The sequence below is a fragment of the Apteryx mantelli genome, chromosome 3, assembly GCF_036417845.1.
Source record: "Apteryx mantelli isolate bAptMan1 chromosome 3, bAptMan1.hap1, whole genome shotgun sequence".
Classification (NCBI taxonomy): Eukaryota; Metazoa; Chordata; class Aves; order Apterygiformes; family Apterygidae; genus Apteryx; species Apteryx mantelli.
Genome location: NC_089980.1, coordinates 71,392,710 through 71,419,642, shown reverse-complemented (window position 1 = coordinate 71,419,642; position 26,933 = coordinate 71,392,710). Strand labels below are relative to the sequence as shown.

The 26,933-nt window shown below is 39.4% G+C and overlaps 1 protein-coding gene across 1 annotated transcript; it reads right to left on the bottom strand.

The window, feature by feature from the left end:
* Positions 1-15,750: 15,750 nt before the first annotated feature.
* ADAT2 (adenosine deaminase tRNA specific 2) lies at positions 15,751-26,925 on the bottom strand. The gene is made up of 6 exons (XM_067293628.1): positions 26,847-26,925; positions 26,348-26,452; positions 18,517-18,667; positions 17,854-17,960; positions 16,013-16,085; positions 15,751-15,896 (listed from the first exon to the last, which is right to left on the bottom strand). The coding sequence occupies exons 1-6, from the start codon at positions 26,895-26,897 to the stop codon at positions 15,820-15,822; spliced, it is 564 nt and encodes a 187-aa protein (XP_067149729.1). The 5' UTR covers positions 26,898-26,925; the 3' UTR covers positions 15,751-15,819.
* Between the last annotated feature and the right edge of the window lie 8 nt (positions 26,926-26,933).

Here is a 26,933-nt window from a genome sequence, read left to right as displayed (position 1 = left end):
TTGTTAGTGGTGATAAAACACTAGCTAAGGTTGCTGTCTTCTGTGCAGGCAACCTCCTTGTGCCCCTTGGCTCCTGTTGACTCTTATTCTGCACTTTGGACTGATGGTATCTGCCAGTTACAATGTTGTCTCATTGCCAGCTGGCTGTGTGATATATCTGTCTGATCACTTTGTAGTGATAAATTGCCATATCTGCTGCTAGCTACATATGGCAGGTCAGTGTTGTCATTGCCTGGTTGTGCGTGGTGAATCTGCATTGCAACCACTGTTTTCCTAAGAACGTACCCGGAGAGAGGGGATTGAAAAAGGCAGGGGGAATGCCCACACACCAATAAAACAACAGTGGGGAAAAACTAGAGGAGACTTTTTGTCCTCAGCTCTGTGCCTTAGTTCAGCTGAGGGCACAGGAAAGCTGGGCAAACACAAATGAAGTGCCAGACTCAAATTTAGCCCACCTCATCCATCCCTATTTCTTTCCATTGAAGGGAGATTTAAAATCCTCCATGAAGAAAAATTATTATCATTGAGTCACTCCAAAAACTGTGAGGCTGGCTGCCTGCCCCTGCCAGCCTGCTATACAACTTGTGTGCTAATGTTTGGATTTTAGTGGTGGGTAATGAATGTCAGCCTGTACTCTCTGCATGCGCCGTTGAGCTGTGCTTATGGTCGCTCTTGGCAGCACCAAATGATTAAACAGATAAACCCATCAGTCTTTTTATTTCCAAACATCAACCTAACTGCTAATAAAGCACAAGCCATGTCATCCTTATGGACTCTCCAAGTTGAGTCACATTAAAAACAAGATCTGCATGCTGGAAAAAGCCTCGTGCGTCTTTCCTGTGTTGCAAGGCAATGCTCCTTAGGCGAGGAGACCTTGCCCAAAAGAGCGTTTCCTTGGGGGTTTAGCGCCAGAGCTGGGCAGCCGGAGGGGTGCAGCAGGCTGCCCCTGTCAAGGAGCGCAAAGAGGCCGTGACCAGGGCACTGGGCCCGGGGCTGCTGCCTCCACGTCCCAGGTGGCACAGCCCTGCCCTGCTCTCCTCGTGGCCCGCGGCTGAAAACACCTCTCGGCACCCCAGGTGGGTGGGCAGGGTTTGTCAGGCCCTGAGGTGGAGGAAATGGAGCACTTCTCCCTCTCGGCGGGCTTCGCCCTCCGTGGCTGAATGTATTTTTCCCCCGAACGTCTCCAAACAAAACTTGAGGGGTTTTGCAAATTCATTATGTTGCGGAGGAATCTGTTTAATCAGCTGCCTTTCCCTAGAGGCACTTTCCACTTAATGAGAGACGTGATGGAAGGAATCAAAATTGCTTTATACGTGTTTAGCCTCAAAACCCCCATCTGATGTGTTACTGAATGCACTGTAATTTAGAGGAGTAAACGGAGACACTGAGCACTTATCACCTTATCCGCAAGGGTTAGTGGCAGAGTCAAGAAGTAAAACCTCGAGCCCTCTACTGCATCATCCCTTTCCTTGGTAGTAGCCTGATAAATAGCGAAAGTCTCCATGTTACCAGGAGCCTCATACATACTCCTGGTACAACTTGCCAAGCGCTTTTACTCCCCAGTGCAGTTTCCCACTTACATAATAAGGCGTATCCTAGTTTAGCTTGCTCATATGTGAGGGTGTCTTATTAATTGAAAAAGTAGCCAAATGAGAAATGTTGCATGTACGTGAGAAGGGTGTCAGAAACTTTGTGAACTAGATAAATAGTGGGACCATAAAGCTGGAATATGAAATAGTTTCCTCTTTAGGTTTAAAAACCATTATAATATCTTTACATCTGTTAATTTATAAAGGAAGGGCACTAATTTGCTTTCTCTGTTCACTCCCTCTGGTTGCCCTTGTTATGTCTAGTCCTTTTAATTAACTTTTAATCCACCTTCTTAGCATGATAGGACAGGCTGAAGTAGCAGCTTTCCCAGCAATTAAATATGTGTACAGGTGCAGGGTCCTCAGGAAAGCTCACTCTAAAGCTCTCTGTGGACTTGTATGCGATGTTGTGCCCTTAGACATGTGCAAAGCATTTTCTTACTGTATAGTAATTCCCTTTCGAGGCTTTAGTTAGACTTCACTTTGTAAACTTTTTTTTTTTTTTTTTTGGTGTAAATAAAGACTAAATTATTTGGGACTGGATTTTCCTGCAGGGTAATTGCTGTGCTAGAAACAGCCAAACTTTTTCCATAGAGCAATGGATCCAAGCGTCTTGCCAGAAGTAAAAAGGTGGTTTCTTCTCTGGTTATTTGGTCCTCTCAGGCAACAGCTATGTTAGTTCACCACAGGGATGTGTTTTTTGTGATAGCACCCTGCTGTGTCCTGGGGACTGCAAGGAGACCAATACTGTCTCCCCTGAATTGGCTTTCAGACGGTGTAAACCTTTGAGTTCACTGGCCACTTGTTGAACCACTCCGGACCCTAGCGGTCTTAAAGTTGACTTGTCCTATATTATGAAGGTACTGTCCAAAAATTTACCCCCGAGTCACATTTATTGAAAGAAGTGGAATTTCACAAGAATGGATCAAACAGATTCCTTCCATGGAATAGTCCAGCATCCATGATAGTCAAGTCCTTTCCCTGTGGAGTTGTATTTAGAACTAATGGCTTATTACTGATTTATGTATAGTTTATAATGCACTTCTGTTTAATTGCTCATGTTATGGATGTAGGTGTTTAGATTTTGACACAGCTAAAATACACAGTTTGTATGTGTTAACTTTGCAGCATATATAGCTTGGAATAAAAAATAGCATTTTCTCACAAAGATGAGATGTAGTGGATGATAAAATAGATGTGCATTTATAACATCACATTTATTTTACTTTTTGCTGCTATTATTGATATTCTATGTAATGCATACATATGAGGGTTTTCTTAATAAAAATATAGGTTCGTGAGAGTGCCACTCACCACCAGCCTGTAGTACATTATTTAGAGATTATTTAGGGGCAATTGGTATCTTTCCACTCTTTTGTTAAAGATTAAAAAGACTGAAGGGGGACACAATTTAGCACGGAATCGATTTTACTTCAGCTGGTCTTCCATGAGATAACATTACAATATTAAAGAATTGCATTGTCATATCTTGCTGTGAAGTTGCATTATGTTCTGTAGCCTTGGCTCACTTATTAATCCTTCAGTAATGCACACTCAATTGTTCAGCAAATGACACAACATGTGAAGAAATAATACCTAAGAGGCGATTGATATCCTTTCAGGCAAAGACACTGAGAACTGGATCATCTGCCTTTGTTTATTCATACTGGAACAGAGAAGTGGTCATAGGACTTGAAAACCGTCCTCAACTGAGACCCCAAACACACTGAAATTATGGGCAAGCTTGGAATCAAAAGGTACAACATCTGTGTCAATCAAGCACAATTCGACCCTGTGCTTAAAACTAGACACACCCAGCATGCATTAATATATACATCCTATGGAAGAGAGGTGCTCTGAGGCTCTTGGGCTCGCATACTCCAGGCAGCTTAAGCATTGGTGTGATCACTGAAGCCTAGCATGGTTGCAGTATGTTCACCATAGGAAGCCAAGGGTGTGCAGCCACATAAATACAGCCTGATCTCAGTGGGATATAGGGCCAGCCAGCCAGCAGGGCTTCTAGGGGGAAGAGGGATGAGAGAATGTGGGTAGAGAGAAGTAATTTTTTCAGCTGTTGAGGTTTCCAACCATGAGTCTACCTGGATTAGAGAAGCTACCTGCCAACCCAAGCGTTGGCTCACAGTTTTCCAGAAAGAGGGAGAAGTGGTAGAGAGGAGAGCTTACTAGAAAGAGTTTTTAACAGCCAGTTTACCACAACAGAAAGATTGCTTCTAGTCCAATCCTAAACTTTGGCATGCCAGACTTTAAGTGTCCCTAAATACAGCAGGAGTTAAGGATGGACTGCTGCAAATATCAAGTCAAAACACAGAGTATATGGATTATGTGGCTTGTTATATTTAAATCTCCTTGCATACCTGCTCTGTACATTGAAGGGTAAAGGGTATAGATCTTCTGGTTCAACATGCAACTGGGAGTAGCAACCAGTTCAGTCCATTCGTTCTCCTTCAGCCTCCAGAAATAGCCAAAGAACAAAATCCATGTCTCCACCATGTTCCCTGGGTGAATGGGTCATTTTTTTTAATTAGTTCAAACTCACAGTATTTATTTTTTCTGCAGCTCCACCTCACTCATTTCTCTTGTCTTTTCCCCAAGGTAATTAATTTAAAAACAAACATGTTTTTAGCAAAAGGAAATTAGGAGAGAAATATATTGGAAATAGGACTGTTTTCTTTTCTTATAAGCAAAACAGGCTCCACTGTATGCCCTACACATTTCACAGAATCAAGGCTTTCATGTTGTTGCATATGAGCATTCTGCATATGTTGCACTTTGACCTGCCATGTCTTCTGGGTTTATTTGAATTTTTCCCTTCCATTCTGTTTTTCTTCTAGAACAGGCACCTCCTGTTTCTCACCTTTTTCTTTTGTTATGAAGAAAATAAACACACCTCTATGGGCCAGATTGGAATATCCTCAGATTGGATGAAATACTATCCCTGAAAGGCACTACTTAGAAAGAATAAATTCAATGCCTAAGACGGCCAAGTTTCTAAATGGTAGGGTCCTCATACAGTATAGTTTAACTATCTGTTAGAGCAGTCTCAGTTCATTCACAAGTTCAAAACTTGTCTGCCACCAACACACCTAAGGCTAAGCTTTGGAGATGTCTGCAGGGAAAAGTTCAAGCATGCTCAGCACCTTAATGTGTGTCCAAGCTCTCATTTAGGTGGCCTGGATGAGTCAGGCATGGGCAGATTGTAGTTCAGCCACTAGCATATACAGCAAGCCCTGCTCGTCTTTCATAGAGTGTGGTTGGCCCAAAGCTAAGGTATTGCAAGGTACGCACTTGAGCTAAAAGCTTACAGAACAGAAGGAAGGCTGGATGAGCTAGTCACAGAACTTGCTGTGCTTTTCACCGTACGGTGCTTTGGAACATAATAGGGTTTAAAAAACAGCATACTGAAGCCAGGCATTTTTTCCAGGTCTCATTGTCTGTTAGTGAAAGTCTCTGAATCCCGCTGAGAATCCTTTACATAGCTGGTCTTGTTGATGAATTTGCTCCAGTCCCACATGCTGCTGTTCTAAGTTATCAAGATGCGAGGTTGTAAAGAAGCAATCTAGTTAGGGTCTCTTGCTTAATGGAACTCAGGCGTACAACTGCATTGTACTCACATTTGTATGGGAAATGCAAGTGGAGAATCATTTGCTTACCAAATGGTGAAAAAACAGAGACATTAAAAGCCATGAAGAAATGTCTGGGAACTGCTGGCAGTAGAGTTTGGGAAGGAAAGAACAGGGTGTTATGGTATTCCAGTGCATGGTCATCTGTTATATGAGCTACAAACCCCCTGGACCTTAGCAAAGTCACTTCTGAATTCTAAAATCCGGTAACTAATCATCTGAGCCATTTGCCACAGCCAAACAGACTCAAGGTCTCTTAAATAAATTGGAAATACCTATAATTCCACAGGAGATTAGAGAACGGTTAGGTAGTCCCAGAGCAGAGGAAGAAATAAAAAGGAGTCATAAAACCTCTGGTCTCTGAGAAAGTTCTGGGTGAAGATGACTTTCTAATAGAATTTTCTAAACTCTTTCAGTCTCACTTGGCTCCTGTCACATGGAAAAACTTTTGAACGGCCAAAGAAAAAGGGTTCCATTTCAGCATTAATTGCAGCATTGGGTTTTCTTAAGTCTCTCTCTTAGCAAATAACTCAATGATGCACCATTTGCAGTAATTAAATTACAGGCCAGTTCTTTTGACTAATGTGGCTTGGAAGACATAGGTTAAAATAGCATCTAGAAAATGTCTAAACAGCATACCTTATGGGCAATAATTTAGCATATATCTTGAGGTTCACATTAATCAAAAAGTTGCTACAGAGTCTATAGGCCTGTTATTATAATTTGCTATTTTTAAAATTCTCTGAAGTAATCAGAAAATCAACCAGCTCAACATCCCTAAAGAGAGCTGCTTCCCACCCACTAGCAGTGGCTGACTTCACTGTTGACATAAAAACCATGAAGTTCTCAGTCTAGTATTCTGCCATGTAATTGTATCCTTAATTTTGGCCTTGTTGAAAGTCTGCTGGAAAACTGAGCTTCTGTGTCCTCATTAGAAGCAATTCATATGTAAATCATTTAAGATGATTTTTTTTTTTAACTTAAAGAAAGAAAATGTCCCTGTGACTCAAACATTGTGCAGGATCTTACTCCTTTTGTGGTTCCAGTGTGGCTGTGACTCTTGGCAAATCTGATGAGGAAGGAGTGGGTTGCTGGCCATGCTCTTGCTGTTGTTGCCTTAGCAGCTGGAGAAAGCATCTGTCAAGAATTTGTCTTTTGTCACCTTGGTCTAACCATTGAAAGGATATAGAGATGTTACTACACTACTTTCTACATATCTTTGCCAATGGAAGGTGCCTCCCTCTCTTCAATCAGTAGTAGCCATCTAGTATTAACTTTAGTGCATATTGGAAAGCTTAATTTTTCCCCTTTTACCTACAAAATAGGCTGGAGCAGCAGCTGAGTAATAGTGAAAAATAGTGGAAAATCCTAGTGTTAAAACAGAATAACTTTGAAAATACATTAAATAAACAACAGTCAAATGAGTTATCTGGTCAATAAAATTGATAGAGAAGCCTCTGAGGTAATAGTCAAGCGCTTGTGTAAGAGTACAACTTTGAGAAGGTTTGGGAATTTGTTTCTTTTGAGTAATTCTGGAATTTGAAATGGAAGTATCATAAGTATGCTATTGAAAGTGTTGACAGCAATTTGAAGGTGTAAAGGAATATCAGCTCTTTCCCATGATTTCAATGCTTTTGAATTGGATGAGTGGTGTCCTTTCACACTCTTAACTGTTCCTAAAATATAATGTAACTGAGGTATTTGTTTCTAAGAAAGCCAGATCTTTGTTACTTGAAAACAAATTTCAAACTATTGCTGAAAGTGTTCAGAGCTTTCCTTTGGCACCTTCTCATTGTAGATATATAAAAATGTGGAAGAGGAGGACAAGATAGCAGATGACAAAATTCAAGCTGGTCAAAAACTGTTTGTCAATTGTTTGTTTTTGTTGTATAAGGAATTCTACAGGGAAAGGTACAAAAAAAGGTGGAATTCACAGTGATCAGTGAGGCAGGTAATCTTTCATTGGTCATGAATTGTCCAGTTCATTGCAGCACAAATCTTTTAGCTGCTAGAAATCTGACCTTGTGCCCAGAAAACGTGTAAAATCACAGCTGGCTCTGTCTGGGCTGGAAACCTGCTTTAAAGCCTATGGCAAAAACTTTATTTTGGGAGAGTATTTAGCTTTAAAAATGAATAGAACTGTATGTTCCAAATGTCATCTGTCAGTTTAACAAATGGCAGCTATTTGCACATCTTAGTGCCAGACTGCTGTTTCGTTAGGCTCCTGCACGTTATTCCTTCTCAGTAACTGGCGTTATTGTAATTGGGCCAGTGCAGGAACGGGAGGGCAGAGGCTCCTATTCACTGCTGCTCTGTAGTATGTTTCTCAGCTAAATGGTACAGATGCTCATTGTTTTTATAGGAAAAAAAGAGAGAAAAGAGGACACAATGAAAAACGCGAGGCAAGATAGATACAGAGGCACATTCCTCAGCATGGCTGGGCTGAACTCAGCACAAGAGCAGGCAAAGATGCCTTTCAGTTAGTTTTATAACTCACAGACTCAGCATAGAGGTAAGTCCTGATGAAGGCTGCTGAACAGTGCTGTCTGATGGAGACTATAAAGGTGACTTCAAACACAAAATGAACAGGAAGGTGGCTTCAAATGGAAGACTGTAACTCTGTTTTAGGATTAGGTTAGCAAGAGGATTATAGATAGACTCGCTCTACCTGGAAGAGGACTTGCAGGAATGAACTGAATAAACTTTAAGATGGCACAGTGAAATGAATGAGCGCTGAAGAAACAACCACCACACAAGATTAAGGTAAAGGGGAGGAAGGCATGAGTCTGAGTTGATCCACTTTGCCCAGCTCCAAGCCACCTATAATGCAATTCTCTAACTGCCCTTTGGTGCACAGGACAGCAACAACATTGCAAGGACTATATAAATGCAGAGCTCCCTGACTCCCTGGCAGGATAAAGAGAGTTTAATATTAAAAGGTGCACTTGACAGGTATAGTTTTGAATGATTCATTCAGATTGTGGCTGCTGCCAGTGTAAGTGCTGCAAAACATGACTGGAAATAAGTTGCAGAGAATAAGAAAATGAATTTATTAAATAAAGCAAGTATTTGCTGTCTTCAGGCACACGTACAGACTGGCCACTACAAAAGCCAAGGGTTTCCTTGCCTGGTAACTCCGAGTTTATGAGTGAGGTCAAAGCACAGGCAGGTAGCTAGGTAATTTTGTTCCAATGCCAAACTGACTTCATTTACTCATCCCACAATATTCATGATTTTACACATCTTAGAATAATGCAAATGGTTGTCTAGCCATTCAAAAGGAGTCTCACTACAAATCTGCTCCCCCTTGGGAGAGTCCCTGCTTGAAAATCCAGGCCTGCAGCTCTGGGCTGTGTGCTCCAGCACCCACCCTGCAGGAGTGGCTCAGTAAAGGAGCTGCTCTATTCTGCAAATTGCCGAGACTCTTTTGGAAAAGGAAAATTGCATTAGGTCCTCACTGTGTGCTTGTCCATATGCTGACACGTCCATGAAAAGACAGCAGGGATGACTGCTGGGATTTAGGAGGAGAATTTACTGCAAGACCAGAGTCTCCTACAACTTCTCTTCCTGCTCAAACCAGCTGATGGTCAAATCTGTCCAGCTTTCTTTTTGTTTGGTTGTTTTTTTTTAAGAGAAGCAAGATTTGCAGGGAGGTGGTATATAAATATACATATACTTATATATTTTTATTTTGCTTTGATTAGGTGAATGGAAAAAGCTGGTAAGCTTTTGAACTTGGTGTCCCCACAGCTGATTGTTTAAAAGCTTGCCTGTTTTTTCCAACTGTATCATTTGGCTTAGTAAAAGATACTGCCTCTGCCTACAAATCTTGTTTCTCTTGCTCAGTATGGCTGCACTGATAATGGCAGTTGTTTATAACCCCACAAATTAATACAGCTTTAATGGCTACCTCTCAGACTTCAAAGGAGAATGTAGGAATCAAAGTCATGGGAAGTGTCAATTTTTATTACATTGTCTCTTTTTGCATAGAGAAAGCTACGAAGATTAGAAAAGTGCCACAACAAACCATTCACCATATGTAAATGTGAAATCCTGATGCCACTAAATTCAGTGGCTGAACAATTCTCCCTGTCAATAGCACTACAATCTGAGTTAATTTCTTAATTTCAGCAACTGTCCTGACTTTATCTAATGACATTAGCAGCCCACACGAGCACCCCACACAAAACTGAGGCTGGCAAGCGTAGTCATAGCTGAGGTCACCAAGTTGCTCTGCAGCCAGAAGCAGAAAGGAACCCGAGTCGCTCCTCCTGTCTCCAGGCTATGTAGACGTAGCCTCCTCTGAGAAGGGCAGGGTTAATTATACCACTCTAATCATTCAGGTCTACAGAGTCTTTCATTTTAGTTTATCCTTCCTTTTTTTCATCACTCAGATTTTTGAAAGACAAAAGTAAGGCACTGGTGTAAAACATCTCTATGGAAACGCAGGCTCACTTGTACTCAACTGCCAAATGACTACCTAACTAAAGTTTTACATCCTATTGGATCACTGTTGGCCATCTGCTATCCTGAAAACTTCTCTGAATTCTTTATATCCCTGAAAAGTTCATTTTTAGAAAGGAGGGAGGAGGCAAGAGGAGAAACCAGCATTCTTGGCTAACACAAAGCTGTTGTGAAAAAGGAAGATAGATAAACTCATTTTGGGACAGTCCCTTAAAAAGACAAAGCTCCATGCTCTGTGAAGTCATTTCACAGAAAATACCCCATTTCTAGATGCACTTTAATGATAAGAGTGTATATTGGCAGCCACAAGGCAAAACAAATAAACAGCTATTTCTAGTACTCTAGCACTAATTGTCTTCCTCTCTCCTTCTCTCATTTAGTGTCAAATGTATTTTTTTCTAAAATGTAACAGTTACTGCCTACACTAGAGTTGTTGGCTGCAGGCTCCCCAGTCTTGCTCCAAATAAAACACAGAAAGAGATTTCCTGCCAAGCACTGGGGAAGTTTGAAGACCTCAGGTTTTAAAAATATAATCTTTTTATCAGTGCCCTAAGCCTACCAAAGGTAATGATGGGCCATGGCACATTTACATTAATGCAAAGGACCTACAGACATTTCAAAAGCTTAATGGAGAAACTCCATAAATGTATACATTGAAAAATAAATTAATTAAATTAAACCATCATGTAAAGATATCACTTAATTTCAAAGAGTGGAAGGCGCTTTTAATGGGAATGGAATGGATCAGTGAGCATTTCAAAACCCAAAGTTATAATTTAAATTCAGGCTCTCTTCTAATGTGCCAGTCACAAGACATATTTATTATAGCCTTGGATTGTCAGTTGTAATCTGGTTAGCAGAGACAAAGTCATGTTGTTTGCTTCCTTGCCCTCCTAGCTGGTTCAATATATTTTGATGTCAGACTCTATTGACAAGCAAACCAAATACTGAAATAAAATCATGTCTGTCTGTGATGAACTGGCAAAAATGCAGTCCAAGGTAAATGTAATGCTGAAGCCTATGTATTTATCAAGTAGCAAGGGAAAAGCTGTGATGTGAAGCATTTAAACTTCTTTAAATACATCAGTTGGATATATTTACTGCTGCTCTTGAGGGCTACTACATGGCAACACAGACACAAACAGACAAAAATAAGTAAAAGCATTATGAAAACGAATGGCATCATTTCTAAGACACTGCTCTGAGTTTTCCAGGTGGTATTAACAATTAAAGTTGTTGCACTTCACCCTCCTTTAGGGTTAGATCCAAAGCCTTGTAGCAAGGCTCTCAGCAGGCAGACAGCAGCCATTCTGCCGGGGTGTGGAGGCTGCCAGCTGTTTATTCCTGGGGTACCTCCTGCTTGCTCTGTTGCAAGATTTTATTTGGTAGCTATACTTACAAGCCAAGCCTATATTTCCACAGCTGTGAGTAACTGCTTCTTTCTCACTAAATAAGCATTCCAACCCGGTTTAATTCTTCTTACTAATTTTCTAAGTTCAATTTCTGATTTGGACCACTGAAGCTGACAATTGAATAGTTCAGGTTGTGCCTGTTGTGGCATCCTGCCTCCTTCCATCCCATACACTGAGGTTTGCTGCAGAGATGGTGCTCTGAGCCTGAACCTAGACTCTACTGCCTGGGATCCCAGCAGTGCTGTTGTGGAGGGTTCAGGGTTGTGAGTTTAAACGTGTTGCATGCTTTGCCTTCTTGATGCATTTTGCGTGAAGAAGTGTTTCTGACTAGAGGGAACTAGGGACAAGGGAACCACGACCCTGGGCTGGAACAAGCCATCTCAGAGTCTGTCTCCAGTCTTGAGATGTCTCTAATTGGACAGAAGTGGTCATCTGCCCCTAGAAAATAACAGAAATGACTGCCCCTACTGAAAAGTTTCTCTGTCCACTGATAGGTCGTGGTCAGGAAGAGCCCCAGCAAGCGTGAGACAAGGAGACCCTGTGAGACAAGGACACCTGCCCACACACCTTGCCAGCTGGAGGCACATGCAGTCAGTTGCTGTGGGGTGCTGCTGCCAGAATCACCACTGCTTTTGCAGAGGAAGAGGAGCTTCAGCCTCGCAGCACTGGGGAAAGATGCCAGGCAGATGGGGGCTGGCTGGCACCCAGCAGTTTGCAGGGGGACAGGACAGCACTGACCAGGCAGGCAGAGGGGAAGGAGGTGAAGGACACATGTGGGCCAGGCCCAAGATATCATGCCATGGCACTGATTGCTGGCTTAGAGCTTCAAACATGAGTTAATTTATTTCTTTTATTGAAATACCTGTATAACTGCAGTTGTTCTTATTTATGTAAGTAACAGAATTTTTTAAATGGGCTAAATTTTTGCCTTCAATATAATCTTTTAGCAGGCTGTTTCCTAAGCTAAGTATTATATTTAAAAAGACATGCATCCAAATGTGCCTTTCAATATTAGAGACTGTTCTTTTGTTCATGCATGACACAAAATGGTAAACAGAAGCATCTCTTATACCCTTTCTGTAATACACTAGCTTTTAGCTCTCTATACTATTCCTCTTCCTCACTCCTTTTCTAAGACGCGTGTTATTACCATTGATCACTCTTCAGAGAAATTTTTGTCACCCCCCCCTTCTGTCCTTCAGCTTTGAGAGGGACTTACGTTTGTTTTCTAAGTGACCAGGTTACCACGGATTCCCATTACAAAATACTTGTTATCTTGTTCTACTTTCCATTTCTACTGTTCATCAGTTGTTAAGTCTCACTTAAACATGTTCAATGAGTTGCTTGGTCAGCAATGACCAGTTTGCAGGAACACATAGGGCTCCTTATTTTCTTTAGAAAATGTGGAATTTACCAATCATAAATAGCTTAAGCTATTCCTTACGAATGTAAGCTTAAGATCGCTTTTTGCCTTCATCACTATTTTATCTGACCTGTTCACCTAATTTGCTAGCTCCTACTGAAAGACTGCCTCTTCAGAATTTCTATTTAAATTTAAAAAAAAAAAGTGTCTGATCTTCAGCTTGGAATATTATATCATGTATTTTCCTCAGCAGTAATGAAAATATTTAAAAAAATTGGCCCTGCTACCAGTTTGAGATATTATTTTGCCTTTTGAAAAATAGATATTTTTATTACTCTTTTTTTCTGAGACAGTTTATGGATTAGAACCATCTTCTTTCTGACCCTTGACTGTTCACGTTCCTTTAATATCCCCGTTAGAGGGATTTTCAGAGCTTTGTGGAAACTATTGCTAATTATGTCAGCTGTTTCCTCTTGGCCACTATATTATTATATCTTTCAAAATATTCTGGTGAAAATATTCTGATTTGATTTTCTTTCAAATTCTCTGATTTAATCTTGAGTTGCTATTTCATGCTGGTGGCTGCTTCGAAGCACAAAAGGGTTGATTCTAACTTTTATTTGGACAAAGGCCTGGAGCTTTCACACTTAATCACCAAAACTTAGTCTTAAAACTTTCCTTGGAAGGGTCTGTACTTGGTACCTAATTTTTCCATGATACCAGACATGAAACCCTAATTACCACAAGCAGCATATGAGGCACCAAAGGAAAATGTTGGATCTGTCTTCTGTACTATTTCCTAACCAATGGGACAAAGCTGTTGTAAGTTACAAATTATCTTTAATCAATATTTTTAATCAATATCCTCAGCTAGGATGTGGAGAAGGCTTCTTCAAGCCTCTGTAATTTTCTGCATGGAATAATGTGAATACCACATGCATTTTGCTTCTCCAGAGAAAAACTCGGGGCACTGCACATCACTCACGAAGGGTTCACGAGTATCTTAGAAAGGCAGCTTTGAGATTCTGAAAGACAACTGTAAGGCCCAAAACATGGCAATAGAGCATCTAATTCTCTTCCTCTTCTGTTCAACTGCAGGACAGGACAATCCATCCCAGGAACTCCTGAGAAACAGCAGCTTTAGATTCAGAGAGGATTTTTCTACCTTATTACAGCTTTGTCCTAGAGGTGGGTACTGATTAGATGAGAAAATTCCAAGTTCTGCCCACCGTGCGTATCTCAACCATGTAACAGGCTCATCATGACTTGTTAAGAGAAAAAACAATCTCCCTCTTAATGAAGCTCTAATCAAAGACTCTTATTTGCTTGTCTCTTTTTCCAGTTCAAGAGACCAGGTGTGGGCCTCTATTACCCAGCCATAGCTGTAACATCTGAAATGCATCATGCTGTTCTGCAAGGGCTTGATTCTTCTGCTCTCAGAAGTCCATCCTCCTATATCCAATTCACTGACTTTCACAGTTGCATTTCCAATTATAAGGATTGTGGAACTGGACACAGCTTTTTAAATGTCTTGTGTCCTATTACCAGTCCTTTGTCTACTTATTTACAAGGTTGCTACTGTCACGGTATCCAAATACTAACACTAGTCCTCTTTCAAACAACAAATGGGGAAGGAAAGTGTTCTTAGCCACTCTACAGAAGAATGGAAGCAGACATTTAGATTCCAGTCCAAAATAATATCTAGGTTCCCAATTCCTACTGACATTAATGTCAACAGCAAATTAGAAGAAGCCTAAAGTCTTCCTTTCATTTAGACTTTAGTGACTTCTCCAAGATGTAAGAAACCTATGGTCAAAAATGGAATATATGTGTACCTATATACATACAGCTATTTTGTATTGCCAGCCAAATAACTTAACCACAGGTGTGACCCTTTCTTTTGACTGAAGCCACTGAAGTCATTATAAAAGGTCTTTTCTTACATCACTTTTCCATCCTAGGTGTCTATTTCATGAGTCCTTGCAATTCTGAAGCTGAAGGAATCTACAAACACAGTTATAGTTCTTTTGCTTATGGAAAGGAAAAATATGTCTAAACTCTGTAAATAGCTATCATGGTAAAAATGCTTCCTTACCCTCTCACTTTGTAAACAATAAGTAAATTCATAAAAAATAAATTCTAAGCCATTAGGGGAAATGTTGAGAAAGTCACATTCTAAATGCTCTTTAAAAAAAGTTTGCAACATATTTGTTTGAAATATGTAAAATGTTTAACTGTACTCTTTTTTTAGTCACAGAATTCTAACCACTTTTCTACAATAAGAAAACAGTAAGGCATTTCTCAAATTTCTGAATCAACCAATTAAACAACAAATGGTTTCATCCTTAAGACAGATATCCACTAAGAGGAACATAATCAGACTGAACTGGGTTTGTATTCTTAATTCATTAGTGGAACTATAAGGCCCTCTTCTGGATTATAAATTACTGCACATCTAGGCGAAGTACACAGAAGTGACAAAGCTAACAATGCTCTGAAAAGACACACCGTCTCAAAGCTATTTTCTCATACTATTAACAATTCCATTTCCCTGTTTTTACATGTATCTGATCACGCATTTCAGTTGCTATGATTTAGTGACTCAGAATGAATCCCACTTATTAGCAGGTTCTTAACCATAAAGTGTTTCATATGCTAACATTCGTAAGAGTGGACATTCTAAAGAGAGATTTCACAGTCTCAACAACTTTATATGAAAATGCTGTGCAGTCAAAAGTGACACTTGCTTATGCTAATTAACACTTGCATATTCAAATAAAGAATGAGCCATGCAGCTCTGCATACATACCTGTTTACATATGTACGCAACTTTCACAAGTTATGTTTGAAAATTTGGCTTACACTAGAGAAGATAGTAAAGAGCAATGAAGAACTGTTACAATGGCCTTACCTCCAATCTTCAAGGACTGATTCCTAAATGTACAAACGTGGACTGTGAAGGGCTTATAAATGTGATCTTCCAAGTGATTTAGCTACTTGCCTAAGCAAACATTTACTGCTGAAAAGCAAGATGCCTCTCCAAAGACAGAAGGAAAGAAAACATTCTAGAATGTGTTGTACAGAATGACAGCATTTTAATGGATCCATCTAGCTGTAAACAACAATCTGAACTATAAATTTTCCCCTTCCTCCAAAACAAAACAAAAAAACCCCACTTATTCTTCAGTTTGGTCATGTATGATAACAAGAAATCACTGACATATATAAAGAGGGAGGAACAGGTAGTAAGTATCCCATTAGTAAAAACACTATACAGAACATATTTGATATAGTTTAATTTGAAAATCCATTCCGAAAAAGGAGGACACTGAAGAAATCTTTACATATCATTATTCTGTGAGTTTCTGTATCCCATCAGTGCTGGACAAACTACGATGTTTCTTTTTCCGTACTTTTGATTTTGGTGCTGCCAAGAAGAGAGAAACAGAGAGAAAACATCAGAAATGAATTACAGTAACACCTGTGCCAGCATTCTTTTCAGTTAGGTCAGGATCAAAATAAATCCATAAATGTGAAACCTACCATTGGGATTTTCTTGTCTGTAGAAAGCTTTTAACAATTCCACAGCTTCTTTGGCACGATAGCCAGCAATGCACTGTTTAAATTAGAACGAAGTTCATGAATGCATCTGAGAATAACATATTCTGTGCTTCACAGTAATGCCTCAAGTACAAAATAGTTATAAAGAACTACACTGTCTATTCTGCTCATTTAACATGTACCTCTAACTACCTGAGGTCAGAAAATCTCCTTTCCAGGTTGAAGACCTAATACATTTGAAAAACACAATGTTGAGGTTTAGTAGAGTAAATCATCTCTAGTTACTTAAGTTTAAAGTAAGTTACTAGAAAAGTTTGTTTTAAGTAAAACGATTATGCAATCTCTAATTTCTTTCTTATTAATGTGTTTTCAATTTACTCCATAAAAATCAGAAGCACCTGGAAACGCAAGGGACAGACATTTGGGTACTTGTAGATAAGATTCCTATCAGAAAACACTCCTCAACATAGCTCCTCTTTATTCCTAACAGCCACCTCTCAGACCTTTTCGACCCTTCTGAAATATTTCTCCAGGCCATGAACATTAATGACAAAGCATTTAATGCCACTAACACTAAGAGAATATCTGCCTGCATTAGAAGGTAATGAATCGTACCCATACATCCCACTGCAGTTGCCTAGAGGAACAAAGGAAGGATTTGTAGTAAAATGAATCTTTTTCTTTCTTTGTTTTGTGTACACAGGAAAATTGAATATCACCTGCCAATGTTGTTATCAAATGAACACTCCTTCAGTACTGACTGTAGAAATTAATTCAGAGAGTCTCACAAATAAACTCCCTGAGAAAAAGATGCTTAATATGTTTACACTAGACTGCCAAACAGTATAGTCTTTCTGACTGAAATGATTTCTGAGCCCCAAGCCTTCAGTGTTTATTCACAGTACTGAAATGTATTACTTATTTTTTATATTCATTAAATCAAAAATGTTAAATCTGGAAAGAACTCTAAGGGGTATCTAATCAGTCTCCTTGTACAAGGCAGGATCATCTATAACTGTGTATGATGTGATAAATATGCTATAAATAATCTCTATCTACATGTACATGTGTGTGTATATATATATTATATGTGCGTGTGTGTGTATAATTTTATAATGCTATAAAGTCTATACTGATGTATACTGTGCCTCTACTGAATGCTTGCCCAGCCTTTCTTAGAAACATTCAACGATAGAGATGCCTCATTCTCCCCAGGCACTGCGTTCCAGTGCTTCAGTATCCTTATTGTTCAGCAAGTTTCCTGATGTCTAAACTAAATCTCCTCTGCTACTTTTGCAGTCCAAATGTATTTTGGGATTTGAGCTATATGAAGTAGATCTAAGCTAATGCATTTTACCTCGTGTATGGATAGACTGAGAACACAAATACAATCAGTTCCACTGGCTCAGCTAAGAAGCAATAACTTACTAAGTTACTGTTATTTGATCTTTATTGATTACGTTTGTACATTCTGCAGTTTAAAATAATTTTTCCCTTATGTCTCCTCCTGCAGCATACACTTACTGTTTTAAGTATTGCACATCTTTTAGACATATTTATTCTTACGTCAACCCCTGAGTGCAATTCTTTCCTTTCCTCTTTGATACATCCTTTTAAATATTTGAAGATGGTTATTAGGCTTTCCCTCAATCTTCTTTACTTTAAAGAAGCTTAGTTTTTTCACATCCTTTTCTTGTTAAATCAAGTTTACTGGACTTCTGATCATCTTTCATGTGGGTCCTCTTAAACAGATACACAACATTCTCAAAGTCTGGTAACCAAACTAGACATAGTACCCCAGCTGAAAACATTTCATAGCTTACTTCAAATGGTTCTCCTGTGTCTACCAAGTCACCAGAAGCAATGTTCAAGACTGAGCCACAGCCTCCAAATCGCTCATTTTGACAGCCATATATTACTCGTGGAATTTATAAGAACGAGTTAAGGAATTAAGTTAAAGTGGAAAGAAAGCACGGGAAGTAGAGTAGCCTGATTTCAGTGGTCATTAAACTTCACTAAAATGTGCTTGTACTTTTTGAACTAAACCAGCCTGTATTACAATTCCTCCTTCCTAAAAATCACAACTCACTTCTGAATAATATAGGATGTACTGCTGAAGAAGCACATCCAGCCTTCCTCAGAAGAGGAGAAGCATGAATCCTAAAGCAGAGGCCATGTTTTACCAATTGTTAAACTGTTCTATTTATACAAAACTGAACACTGGACCAATATTTGATGATTTTACATACATATTTTCACATCCCTAACAGAAATCATTGTTTGTCATAATGGTACCTTTTATCTTTCATTCTCGAATCTCTCATTATTTACCATGCAGTAAATAGTGGTGCGTACAGTCTCTCAGACAACAGGATGGTACCTCTTTTGGCTTTGCCTGATAATGTCAAGCTCTTCTCCATTGGATCATTACCAAATAAGTAACATTCTGACATGGTTTTGCAGCATGAATAAGCACCAAAGGATACTCATCAAGCGCAGGGCAGCTGCACACATGATACAAGGCTCTACAGTTACATACAATACTGTCTTTGGAAACACTTCCTCATAAACTTTGTTGCTTTGCTGACACCATTCAAGGACCCGATCGATTGCCACCATTTCTGCATGTCGAGTAGCCTAGGAGGTAAAATACAACCATGCATTATCTGCAGCTTTAACATTCTCACTTGCGCAGATACAAATGAAATAAAATGCCATGCCATAAAATTATTCCTCTTTTAATTCAAAGGCACAATGGCCTGACATCTAATCTATTAGTAATGCAATTATTTTCACTTCTGTTAAAGTAACAATGTAATGCTTTCTTGAGAGGTCTCTTTTTAGCACATCCCTCTGCTGGTTCAGGACACAGAAGTGATCTAATGAAAACATATTTTCAGTTTCATGCAGCCCAAATTGCAGAAGAAATACTCAGTCCCCATAACCACATATTCAACTTCAATCTCATATAAAACATACACAAAATCCACAAGCTCAAACCAGTTTCTTCTACCTGCTTCTAGGCAGAGGAGTCAGCTCAGAGGTTCTCCTCTCTGTCATGCCTGCATAATCAGACAAGACACAAGGGCTCTCCTTGAGGTTTATGGGCGGCACAAACCCCACTGGAACAACCAATCTAGCCCTCAGTTTGCCTCCAAGAGCAAGAATGCAGGGCAGATGAATTTCTCTGGCAATAGTAAAAAAATGGTTCTCTTTGCTGCCATTCTTTTTCTCTAAAAATGTTACTGTGTCTGCAGAGAGTGAATATGTACTAATTTCAGCATGTTTCTGTAACCACCTCGTCTACCATGTAGGCACAGTATTTTCAATTTGTGCATGCACGTTATGTTTAATGCCATCTGAGAATACGTACATGCACAGTAAGTCCCTTATGTATTAGGCAGGGACTGCAGCATACAGTTGATTACAAAAAGACCAGAGAAACATTGATTTATCTTTGTTTTCAGGACAACTGAATGGCCAGTATCTCATAAATCACAGTGATAAGTATAGCACAAAAACCTGAACAGAATAGAGTAAGTGTTGACTTCAATTGGAGAGAGAAAAAAAGAAAAGAAAAATCAGTATCATTCCAATGCTCTGTAACGTCTGCAGCTGTATGTTTTTTTTTTTTTTAATCAAATGTCACAGAAAAAATATCACAAAATACTAGTCATGAAAGGTCTCTCCAGTCACCAAGCCTAACGCTTATTTGAATTAAGGCTGCATTTTCCTTCTTTTTAATCTTTTCTGGAAAAAGAATAGTTTTGACAGGCATTAGCCTGAGACTTTAGCAATCAAAACTGTACTTCTATCTCTGCTACATATATCTTTGTGTGACCTTAGATAACTTATTCACAATCCATGAACTTAGGGTAAGGTCTTAGTTCTGTGTAGATCTGTGGTGATAACTGTGAGATGCTCTACAATATATAGCAAAGGACCCATGTATAAGTAAGTTAGTGATAAGTTTAATATTGTTAAAAAAAACTGTTTTAAAACTCCTACAGAGATCTATGTTGGCTATGCCTGTATTAGCAAATAGTGCGGTGCAATAGGAGTGTATCTGTAGAGCAAAATAACGCTGAGGACTTGACACCAATTCAGGGGAGTTCAGTCTGGACTAGCTCTTGTTTAGTCATGTGGGCTGAACTGCCATTAGCAGTTGGAGTTCATTACATGTGCTCTCTGAGTGCATCTTTTCAGTATAGTTTCATCTGAAACGAAGACAGTTTGCTAGCTCTGAGGCCTAAACCAAAGCACGGTAAGTAGAGACAAGCAATTCATTCCAACAGTGCACTTGTGATCTGAACTAAGACAGTAACGAACCCATTCAGAATGACAATGTGGGTCTGAATCAATACACAGACATAATTCCTCCAGACTTAGTGATGAAATGCTGTCATAAAGGTTTTCTAATTGAATAAATGAAATCCCATCAGCTGAAGTCTCCGTGCATGCACCTTACAAAGCCATAAGGTGCAATGCTCTCCAGCAGAACAAGCCTCTTGAACTGCTATGGCTACTGTAACTAACAAGTATAAATTGTGGCTATTCGTGCCCCCAAAGTCAGAGGAAACAAACACTATATTGGCTTTTCAACTCCTGAGTATGAACTGAAAACATATAAGCAACGAGCCTTCATTTCTGGAACAAAAAACGTCTCTAACTATGACACTGCCTTATACTGAATATACAAAGTAGCTTTTATGCCTCTGCTGACCTTGAGAATACAAACTAGAACAGCCATGCATCTACTGTAAATCATACCGGCTTTTACAGTAATGGAAGAGAAAAGTAGACAAAAAAGATTATTACACCACAGAGTAGATCCCAGTGCATCCACCTCTTAAATAATACATACTGTATTGGTCCCTCACCTCACGAAGATATGGACACACCAAAAAAGATTTACTGTAAGGTGACAAAAGATTATCAGAGTTATAGAACAGTCCATACAAAGAGAGACTAACCAGACTGCAGCTCATAACTCATCAGAAATAGTCATTCGCTTTTCAAGTTAAGGCGGAGAAGACTATGGCAGAGGTTTATAAAAATGTGAAAAACATGGAAAAAGGAAGCAGTAAACTGTGATTTATTATTTCTCATAACAAGTGGACACCCAATGAAACTATCAGGCAGCAAATTTAAAGTAAACAAAAGGAAGTACTCTTTCACAAAGCACATAATTAAATTGTGGAACTCATTGTCACAGGATGCTATGGAAGCCAAAAGCATAAATGAGTTCAAAAAAGGTTTAGACAAATTCATGGAGGATATGTACATGGACAGCCATCAGAAAAAATTATCCCAGTGCAGTCTCGGACTTTGGAAGGCCCTAATCTGTGCGCTCCCAAAAGGGGAGAGGATATGCAAGGAGAAGGTTTACCTTACCCTTTTCTTGTGTATTGAGCTCCTTCCTTAAGCATCTGCTAATGGTCACTCTCAGAGACAAGATATGGGGGAAGACAGAGCCAGGTGGTCAGTTTTTAAGATATTATTTTCTACTGAGCTATGACTAGACTGTCATTTTTATTTGACTTCCTGTGAGTGTAAAACAACATATGAAAAAGATGTTTTTCATTTTGGATCACTGTCTCAATTCCTATTCTTCTATAAGCCTGTATTTTTATTTTTATTTTTTAATTTGCCCAGTCCTATATGTTATTTTAAAGTCAAGAAAACAACAGCAGCTAAGAGTAGCAAGGCAAAAAAAAATATTCTTGGAGAGTGGCAAATGGTGTTGCAAGAAGAAATTATTTGAAGCTGATGTCACTGGGGAAAAAGCCTTGACATTACTAGAATAGTGCCCCAAACTCTGACAAGTGCTTTACGGACAAATAAAGATACCATCCCTTCCCTGAAAAGCTCACTTTCTAAATCTTAGACAAGAATTAACAAGTGAGAGCAGAGGGAGTTAAAGCTCAAAGCTCTATATTATCTTACGGCATCACTAGTAATTTAAGAGTGGGAGCAATACTTCATTTTCAATTATCAAATATTGTACTTGCAAGATGCTCTGGGCAAAGACACTTGCTACAGTGACCCAACAGGAGATGATAAAGAGGAGAAGCCTGCATGTATCAACAAAGTACCTAAAACAGAAAACATTTTAGTGGGAAGTGTATGATTGCATCATACATGAGAATAAAGATGCCAAAAAAAAAAAATTCTTGTTGGGAACGACCACTTATATTACCATGAAGAAAATGCTAAGGTTGGTCTTTGGAAAAACTGTGAGCAAGCAAGCGTGGGAGCTACCAGAGGGAACACAGTACTGACACAAGCTTGTGAAGCTACCATCAGACCATTTAAAATGAGTATCTTACACAGGTATTTGTTGCGCTATTGCCCAATGAATATAAGTAGTGACATGCCTAACTGTTTTGAAATGCTAATGCTAGATCCATCTTCCTAAGGAAAAACAATAAAACAAACACAGCTATACATACATACACTTTCTTCAAATTTGTCTAGAAGAACATAGATCATGATCAATAATTTTGAAAATTACTCCCATAGAATGAGAAGCAGTCTCTCTGATGCTAATGTGTTTTTCTATGGACATGTGGAGCAGAAAAAGTATGCAGGGTGACAAGAGACAGACTGAAAAATCTGAAAACTTTCAGCAAGTAAACTTTTTCACCTAAATGAATAGTTTAGGAGCAAGACAAAAGAAGGGATAAAGAAGACATTATCTGCTCCTAACTCCAGTCAGTTAGATCATGGAGAAGATACAGAATTTCTTTGACACACAGCCTAGTGGCAATTTAAATTCTGAGCAAGGGGAAAAAAAATGTAGGGGAGGGCTACAGACCTAACTGGATAAACAGTTATTTTTAAAAAGTAGGAACTTTGCAAGGAATGAAAAAAAGCAAAGCATTACAATGCTATGTTTTGGAGATCAGAAAGCAAAGGCTAAAGGAAGAATCACCAAAAGTCAAGCTGAGTTAGACCCTGCAAAATAAATTACATAAACAGTGAAAACACCTTGCAACAAAATATGTGAAAAGAAGGTACAGCTATTAAGATGAGGCATACATGTAATTATAGTACTGCTCCAAAACAAAATTAATATTTTGCCTTTTCAATAAGGGTGATGCTGAAAATGGGGTAGGAAGACAGAATAAAAGTATAGAAGCAGAAATTATAGTGCATGAGATACAAACAGAATTAAGACATGAAAATGCTGAAATTAGTTCGGAGATGGAAGAGGCACAAAGGGGAAAAAACAAGGTGACAGATCACATCCATCACAGAAATACTAAAGAGCCGGCACATGAAGCTGCCAATCCCATAGCAAAGCTTTTAATACATCCAGAGAGAATATCACATGACTGAAACCCATCAGAGCAAACAGAGTCACTCTAATGAAAAACAGGAAGGAAATATGATCTGGTATCTACAGATCCAGGCTAGTCTTGGTAGCAAAACAGGCAACAGAACAAACTGTGAAGGTAAAATAAAGACAAGTATGTAAAAGGGAAATGAAATAAAACACAACATGGATTTACATAAGATATTTGACATGCCTAATAACTTTCTTGGACATTTTTTTTTTTTTTTAGGCAAGAGAAAACACCATTGATCTTTCTATCTGGACTTCTGCAATGCATCCAGCATAACACCCCACTGAAAGTTTTTAGTCAGTTTGAGGAAAACAGCATAATACAAGACACATAAGGAGGGCAAACAAAGGAGAGAAGTTGTATTGAAAGGGGAAATGTTGGTCTGGAGGGAACTTGTTAGTGATGATGCTCAAAGACCCATTTTGTTTGAATGTTTTCACTACTGACATTGGCATTAATTGGAGAAAAACCTACAGAACACAGCTAATGACATGTGATAAAAGATACCACCAGAAGAGAAAGTGTCAGAGTATCAGTCAAGATGCAGCCAGCCTTAATGATAGGATTAAAAAAAAAAAAAAAAAGTCTAATAAAATGGCATTGAAGACAGGCAGCTCAAGAAGACACAGGTAGAATTATTTCCAGGGAGAGAGGGAAATATTATTGTTATCAAACAAGGCATGGGATAAGGTCCATCTGGAATAAAGTATACAGTTCTAGTTAACTGAATTCAAGAAAGATGAATTAGAACTGGAATGGATGTAGAGAAGAATTACTAGAATGAACAGAAAGACAGAGCTTATCTTCAGAGAGAAGATTAAACAGTCGGCTTGATTAACAGAGAAAAACAAATTCCAAAAGGGGATATGACTTTGCATCCAAGCTGTTTAAAATACAGGATGATGCTAGCACAAGAGCAGAGAGATACAAACTAACCATAAAAAGTTTACATTGGAAATCAGAAGTTTTCTAACTATCTGAGAAATGATATTCTGGAGTTTTCCAATATAAGGTGGGGCAAGAAATTAGTTTTAAAATGGAACTTGATAAATTTATGAGGTCTGCTGTAATTGCCTCAATGGTTCGAGAGGTTTTTTTTTTCTTTTTTTCTAGGATTGTTCCTAAATAATGCATCTTTCAATCTCCCATTTCTTTTAGACTATATGGAGCAATTAAGTATATGATCAGAAATTTAAAAGCGCAGCATACCCAGCATTTGCAATCATTATAATATAAGCATTTATGAAAATTAAGCCACAAAAAAAAGGAACTCAGGCTAAAATAGAAATTGAAAAATAACTTCATTTTTCAAAGATATTAACAGTTTACTGTTCCCAAAAGCAGCCAGAATTTTTGAAATTACTCTACTTGGATTTAAATACATACCTTCATGAAACCCTGATATGAATATAAAAGAGGCCAGAAGCTTTCATAATACTTTTTAAGTTGAATCTGATTTTGTCATCAGCCTCTTCAGTTATGTTCTGCCCATTTGTTAACACATGATTCCTACACAGTGTTAATATCACTGGCACAATTTTCTCAAGAAGCGCCTACTTTCTCAGTGTTTACACTGATTTAACTTCAAATATCTGACTTCTATTTCATCTAACTTTCATGAGCTGTATGAAAGTTATTTTAATATGTTATGGATTCCCCTTTAAAACAAACTAATATAATGATCTACCCTTAATGTCACATTTTTGAACTCACAAGACTCATTTTCATCTTTTTTTAAATATATTTTGGGATTAGAGACATAATGTAAATTAAGGCCTGATCCTGCATGCAGATCCATTTATACAAAACCTTCAGTTGTATAAAACCCCTGTTGGCTTTAATGGGTCTCTCAGCATCTAAAACATCTAATCGAATGGCTAAAATTGCAAGTATCAGGTTGAAGTTTTAATGGCAGTAACTTTTTAGAGAGAACATCTTTGTCAAAGGAATAATTTTGGTAAACAATACATTAAACTGTGAGTCTACATATTTTGCAGCTCTGTACAATTCCCCAGCTCCTTCTCTTCTTCCTGCCCTCTCCAAAAATGAGAGGATTACTTACTCATTCATTTATTTGTAATAAAGTTTTCCTAAAAAAAGCAACAGAGTTAGATTTCCAAAGTATGTTTCATTACTTCTCAGAAAACTGTATCATATAATATGAGCAATTAGCATGTGAAATATAATAACTCAACTTTACTTCTCAAAGAGCATTTTGCCAAATAATATCCTTAGTCTACTCAGTTCCTTATATTATTATAAGGAAGGATTATGTTGTAAATTTAACATGTATCTTTGATACATGATTAGCAATTAAAAATAAATCTTTGCAGTTTAGATAGATAGCTAAGAATATCTATGCGTCAATTACCAGTTACCTTTTTTACTATGAAATATTTTACTGCATTTTTCCTGAAGGAAACTTGGATAGTACTTCAATTTTGTTCATTAGAAATAAAGCTTCCTGTATATTTCTTTGCCTTTGCCTATTTGCATAATCATTTCTTATCATAAAGAGCTCTATTCAGTGGATTTAACTCATATTTAAATAAACAGTTCTGGAAGCAAGTGTTTCCACAAAATTAATTTTTCCTTGGCAAGTGCTAGTTTACTGATAATGTAAACTTTCTCTGGAGTTTCTATGGAAAGAATTTCAATAGGGAGGCTTCGTAGGTCCAGCTCTCCAGACACAAAAGACTTTAAAGGCCTCCAAAGGAATCGTCTGAAATCTAAACGCCTTTCAGGGACTACAGCGCCTTCGATCTGCAATACGACTTTATGATCTTTCCCGTTTCCTCCTCTACTCCTTTGCTAATCATTCCTAGCAGCTGGTTGCTTTTCAACCCCGGCGGGGCCCGGGGCTGACGTTTTCGGAAAGCTGCTCCTAACCGCCCCGAAACCCCTCCGGCGGCAGCGAGGCGGGGAGCGCAGCGCAGCGCCGCCCCGGCCCGGCCCGGCCCCCACTCACGTTCTTGGTCTCGTTCACTTCGTTCCTGCCCTTCCCCAGCACCTCGTTGTCGCAGACCAAGAGGCAACCCACGGGCACCTCCCCGTGCTCCAGGGCTTCTCTGGCCTGCAGAACACACACACACACACACACACACACACACACACACACCCCAAAACAAAAACACAGAAAAACGCTAAATGACAAGGGAAACGCTCAAACAAGCGGCTCCACGAGCCACACAATTACCGGAGCCGGGTTCTCCCCCGGCCCCGCCACGCCCGGAAGCGGCGCCAACGGCCCGATCCGGCCCTTGGCCCGGCAGCCGCCAGAACCCCCCGCTCGCCCCAGCCCCCCCCCCCCCGCCGCTACCCCCGCCCTAGCGTCACCTTCCGGCTGGTGGGGGGGAGGGGGGGAAGGGGCCAACGGCCGCCGTAGCCTGAAAGCCGGGGCCGCCCCGCTCCCGGCGGCGGGGAGCGCCTGTGTGTGCCCGCCTGTCCGCGCCGCCGCCCGCACTGACCACGTCGAGGGCTTGATCCATCCAGGCCAGCGCCGCCTCCTCGTCCGCCATGGCCGGCACCCGCGCGGCCGTGCGGCGTTTCCGGCG